Source organism: Ascaphus truei, chromosome 1, assembly GCF_040206685.1.
Source record: "Ascaphus truei isolate aAscTru1 chromosome 1, aAscTru1.hap1, whole genome shotgun sequence".
Classification (NCBI taxonomy): domain Eukaryota; kingdom Metazoa; phylum Chordata; class Amphibia; order Anura; family Ascaphidae; genus Ascaphus; species Ascaphus truei.
Genome location: NC_134483.1, coordinates 441,184,306 through 441,190,456, shown reverse-complemented (window position 1 = coordinate 441,190,456; position 6,151 = coordinate 441,184,306). Strand labels below are relative to the sequence as shown.

General features: G+C 38.1%; 1 protein-coding gene across 14 annotated transcripts in view; it reads left to right on the top strand.

Moving 5' to 3' along the window:
• Positions 1 to 6,151, top strand: part of BLTP1 (bridge-like lipid transfer protein family member 1) — a 214,038-nt gene that overhangs the window by 123,694 nt on the left and 84,193 nt on the right. For all 14 annotated transcript variants that reach the window (XM_075615910.1, XM_075615968.1, XM_075615957.1 and 11 more), the window contains exons 31-34: positions 206 to 326; positions 1,662 to 1,808; positions 2,889 to 3,016; positions 5,079 to 5,281. In XM_075615910.1, coding sequence (XP_075472025.1) covers positions 206 to 326; positions 1,662 to 1,808; positions 2,889 to 3,016; positions 5,079 to 5,281 — 599 coding nt within the window. The remainder of the gene's footprint in view (positions 1 to 205; positions 327 to 1,661; positions 1,809 to 2,888; positions 3,017 to 5,078; positions 5,282 to 6,151) is intronic.

The window sequence follows — 6,151 nt, the reverse complement described above, 5'->3', positions numbered from 1 at the left end:
CGCACCAGGGCGCCACGGCGCACAGATTGGGAACCACTGGTTTAAGGTTTTATAGCGCACATTATTTCCCAGTTTACGTTGCTTTATGTAGGAGCAGCAGGAATGCTGGTACTATTCTTTTATAAATGTTATAGAGTTTTTCATATTTTTTTTCGTGGATTAAAATGTATTCTCAGAATATTTCTAAATGTTTGTCTTCCTATAGATATATAGAGGCCATGGTGCATTTTACCAGCACTCGTCACCCAGCTGCAATTGTGGATGACTTGCATGCAAAGGTGTTAACTGAAGCGGTGCAGAACAGCAAAACCACTTTCTCAGAAAATGTAAGACCTTTCGTTCGCTGTAAGACACGGTCACTTATGGGCTGTTGATACCTATATCTCAAACTATAAGCCCTTTATCTTTCTGAATACACTGTATTACATTATAGGTTATGACTCCTGTCGTTATACAGCCTTGCATTAGAAAATCAAATGTCAAATGATCTTGCTTGATGTATCTCTCCATTTATGTAGTGCTAGCTGTGGGCAAAGCTTTAGATATATAGTAAATATGACCTAAGACCAAGGGCGTGTGATACATTGTTTGGGGTATATAAAGTGGTGGTGTTTGTAGGAAAAAGGGGCTAGAACCTAAAACAAAAAAATAATGTATAGCTATGCTTCAACAAATAATTCAGCTTTAAATAAAAAATAATGTGGCAGGGATAGCATTTTTCTTCCAGTTATTATCCCAACCCCATTCCTAATCATTTCACAACCGCTGCTAGGATTTTTTTTTGATTCTTAAAAACAGGTTCTCCAAGGCAGTTAACCTGAGCCCCCCAACAAAAATAGCCCTGGATATATAACCACATGTACATGTTACATACCTTATGGCAGGGGTGGCCAATCTTTTTTCAGGCATGCCCATAAATGGGCACATAGATTTTTGTGGGCCACTGTCCAACTGTGCTCCCCCCTCCCCCCACCCCCTCCATCTTCCCCTCCCTACCCCCCTTCCCCCTCTTCTCTTCCTTATGGCATTTTTCTGGAAATCTCTTTATACCCATAAGGCGTTTTTATAAGTGCATGCTAGTAGAAGAGTATTTATTGAATATTTATTGAACCAATAGAGCCATGTATATAATTACCAAGCCCGATCTGAATAAATAAATTACCTTTTTGCTTTTATCTACAATAACAACAATATAAGATTTGTATAATGGATGATAAGGATGAATCCTTTTTTGTTCTCCTCTTTAAAATTATCGTGTTCAAATGGGATTCTCCTTGTGTGATTCAGTACTGTATGTATTACTGTGTAGCATTTAGTCTCCTAAAAATAGTGTAGTTTCTTTTCATTGAGCAAATCTAGAAATATTTATAGCCAGTTTACCCTTTTTCTGTTTGTATGAGAAATGGGAGCTCTGAGCTTGGTGTACAAGCAATGCATCATTTATATGCTGATCTTGTGAAAGATATTGCAGGCTACAAAGGAGCCATGATAAGGAAAATAATACATTGGCTTCTTGGTGCGTCAGAGTGGCTGATTGAAGATAAATCCTGGAGAAGCTTTTAGTGACTGATAAAGTGTAGATGGTATGTGGGATATATACTGGATAATGGGCTTGTTAGGTGATGAAAAGCAAAATACTTTCTTTTATTTTTCTGGCGTAGATGTCTTCGAAGCAGGATACTAAATTATCCAAACCAGAAAATCCTGCTACAGGAACCACAAATCAAGGACAGGCCCAGAACAAGCCGTCACTCAAGCAGGATAATGTGAAAATTAAGGGTCTTCAAGCCAATGTTACAGTACCCAAGGTCATATATTTTTCTTTAATATGTTCCATTTTCATATTAGTAATCCAACTAGATTAGTTATTTTCAAAACTTCTTCCAGTGCTAGCTATAATTAATTACTGACATCACTATTAATAAATATTAAACATTTTCTTGAATCTTTAAAAAAAAAAAAAAAAAACCTTTGTACATTTACATTTTTGGGGTTATTGACTTTGTATTGAGTTGATTAGGTTAGGAGTTACATGCAGAGTACAAGGCTAGAACTTAAGGTTTGCTGTATCATTGCATTACAAAGCTGCTCTGAGTTATTGGTCTACACAAGTTTTTATTTGAATCTGTGCCTTTTGAAATTAGCTTAATTTTAATTAAATTTTTCCTTTCCAAAGAGAATTAGGTTTTTTTTCCATTTTTGAATGTGTGCAGTGTCTGTTTTCTTTGTCTTTAGACAGTCTGCAAGCATTTAAAGAACATTGAACAGATAAGCTCTCAATCTCTGACAGTATAAGTTTACCAAAATAAAGGCAACACTTGTGAAATAAAATGTCATATCTTGCTTGACTCGAGTAACTTAATATATAGGTTTTCCATAAATGGTTTTGTTTAAGCTATTTCAACACGTTATGTGTATTGGTATCTTGCAAGTTCTATACCATCCATAAAATGAACATATAGGTAAACACATTTTGTTGTTTGAAAGCAAACCTGCAGTGTTTTATAAAGTAATACATTTGGTATTTCTGACAACTTCCACTTGCTTTTTCGATATTTTATTTTTAAAACGGGCTCAAAAAGTTCAATGAGTGACTCAGAAGTGGAGACCTCAGGAGTCAACCTCTCTCTCCCCCACCCCCTTCCTGTGAATACCCCCTGTTCTGCTCTAAATCCTTACGGAGGAGCAAATGCATTGATACTGTTGAGAAGGCTTTCCTGCTGTGAGATGGACACAACGTTAAAAAGAGGGACTTGCTTAGCAATAGTGTGATTTATTTTTTATTTTTTGGGCTATGTTAAATTATATTTCCAAAGGAAGAACGAATCTGCAGTCCTGTGTTTATTTTTGTATTGTGGGAATAATTAACCCTTTTGTCTTATTTTTAGGTGAACCTATGTTTGTTACAAGCATCAGTTGAGGAGACGTCTGGTACGGCTGCAAACAAAAGTGTGACCCATGTTTCCTTAATTGCCCTTTGCTTTGATAGAATTGCGACGCAAGTCCGTATGAATAGGTAAAACGTCATGTTAGTCATCTGCCATATTACTCATAACCGTGCTATCTCAGAAACCATTTCATTCATTGTTGGCTAGAGATTTTTTTTTAATGAGATGTCTGTCAAAACTGAGCATATGACTAATTATGGACTTGTAAGAACTAGAGCTCAAAAGTCTTTACATTTTTTAAGGTTACTTTGCACTTTTGGGAGCCTTAGGGCAGTTGGTATGTCTGGTATGTGACGCAATTACAAGTCGTGCAAGTCCCCAAATGCCAGCTTGGAGCGGGTTGTTCCATAGCCTTGTACAATAGATATTTATATAAATACTTTCATCTCTTTGTACAGTATATGTATCATGGTACTGACTATCCGCAGGACTCTTCCTAAATAATAAGGATCTATTTATAAGGAATGGAATACAACATTTGGTTAAGTGCATCAAATATAAGTAAACGTTGGGAAAAGGGGGTCCCTGTCCTGAAGAGCTTAGTGAATTGATTTATAGAGCATAGTTAAGAGGATGAGTACAGTAAGTGCGTGTCTAACGGGTGGGCATGGTTGTGTTTTGTGGTTAATGAAATGCTTGGTAAAGGTGAGCTTTCCGAAGCGTGGCTGAAAGTTAAGGGAGGAGCGGAGATCTAGAGAGAGGCTGGGGAGCGCAAAGCCTTGAAGGCATGGAGGATAATTTTGTATGTTGTTGGGAATTTGATGGGAATCTATATCGGTGATATCAGGAGGGAAGCATCAGAGACACTTCTTGAAAATAGTGAGTTGAGTCAGGGAGAAAAGTTTTACGTTGACTGTGGGGTGGAAACTGTGAGGCAGAAAGGCCAGTTAGTAGAAGGTTGCAGTATTAGAAAGGGACAGGGTGAGGGCATGGCTTAGCTTTAGTTGTAGAATGGTAGAAGAAAGGACATATTTGGCCACTATGCACGGGAAGCACTGTAACAATAAGATTTGGACAGTGTGCATATGGAAGGAGACCGAATCAGGAATCAAATTGAAAGTTGAGGCCAGTGATTATAAAATCTTTTCTCAGTGACCACCGGCCACCCCAGTTGTTTTAGGAATAACAAATGAACTTACAGGCGACTGTACCTAATTTACATATGTATGTAATGTTTGGTGGAAGAAGCCGCATGCCAGTGAAACGAGTGCTGGGCAGGACATGACGTTTAATTACTGCCATAACATGGGCTGAGAGAGAGTGCCTTTGAGGTAAACACTATTTCCATCCCCGCTCCATGCATCACTCCAAACGCTCCTCCTGAGCATTTTATTATCAACTAGGGATACTATCTCTACTGTATGCTCACTACATGTTACCTTTTCCCCTAAATTCCAAAACTCTTCACCAGTACCAAGTACATGGTCAGCCAGTCAGAAGAATTTAAACTAGACTGAAGTACTACATAGCAGACGTATTAAGGTTGAAAAGGGTACTTTATAACACAGGGCAGCCTCCTGGTTGAATTATAATACACAAAGGTTATTGGGTTCTAAATATTTCTACTGAACCAAATCCTTGTCTAATATATAGATGTTTATTACAGTTAAACATTTACTATCAGCGCCTTAATTTCAAAGGGCACAAATTGTATTTTATTCGATCTGTTGCATATAATTTTAATGTAATCACTTTTAAAAGCTAAGTTTTCCTATGATCACTGATTAACACGTAATGTAAATGATCATTTACTTCTCCTGGTGTGTATCAAAATAAGTATTGCTTTTTCTCTGCATAATGTTATATATTTTAATATTTGGTGGTTGTCAGAAATCTGGTGTGGCCAAGGACCTTTTTTTGTGAGAAAATTAGAGCTTCTGTTCTCCTCTCTTCTCTACTGGAAAGCATAAGCTCATTGGACATTAGACTCCTGTCTTTGAGGTCTGCATTGAAGTATTTCATCTTCAATCCCATTCTATTTTGGAAGAGAAGGTAAAACATTGACAGGTGTACCGTAAGGAAAAAGTTGTCAGTGCACAAGATCTATCACTCATGTTACAGTACTGTGTAGTGTGAGTAATTTCCTTCACGTTGTAAGCATGTGCCCATTTCCCTCTCTCTTTCTTGAAGGGGAGTGGTCGAAGAAACTCCAAACAATACAGATACTGGTCGACCATCAGTAAACTTTGAGAAATATGCTAATGCCAGTAAGATGCAGCCACAGTCTTCAGGATCTTTGCGATCAAATGCCGGTGCTGAGAAAGGAAAAGAAATAGCGGCCAAGTTAAATGTGCACAGGGTCCATGGTCAGCTCAGAGGTCTCGATACATCCGGTGAGATTTATATGAAGTGTTTTCTAATGCAAGGACTAAACTGTAACATAACATTTAGAGAATGCGACCTGGCAAAAATCCTCTTTAGTTACCTTAAATGCACTGCTGGCATTTTTTGTCCTTAATAGGAATAGAAATAAGCTTTTTGCCTCAGCTGTTGAGCACATTTTTATAGCATCTTTGTATTTCAAGTTAAGGTAGTTCTTCAGACTGAGTATTTAAGACCATCTTTGATCAGTGAACTCCAGGAATAAACATTTGTTTTTTAACTGCCTGTCGGATATTGGGTGGCAATATTTGTGCTAGCAACTCCTTGTCTTTATCGGTGAGTAGTGCAATCTGTAAAACGAGGGGCTTTATGCACACACACACACACACACACACACACACACACACACACACACACACACACACACACACTATTTCTTATATGTAAATAAATAACATTCTTAACCAGTTTGCCGAATGATACGCAGTTGACTACAATCCTGTCTGTTTTGCAGCAGTTACTGTCGATCATGTGAGCACAAAATGTGGGTATTTCTACTTAATGCTGCCTATGTGAATCTCTAGTGACCTTCGCATTGGAGTACAGAACTAGGCTGGCATGCTGGTGACCCAGTTAATACACCTTGTATGATTTTGGGCCATGTATCTGTTCCCCAGCTCCTCACTTCCCCCACGGCACTCGAGCAGTGGGGTGCACTTGAGTCGAAAAAGGAGCCGTGCAAAGCGCTAAGAATTCATGCAATAGATGTTGAGAAAAGCTATGGCACTATGGCATTTTTATGCATTTGGCTCTCCAAAGTTTGAACCATGATTTATTTTTTTTATCCTTGTGGCTTTAAGTAATGTAACAAAATTACTTTG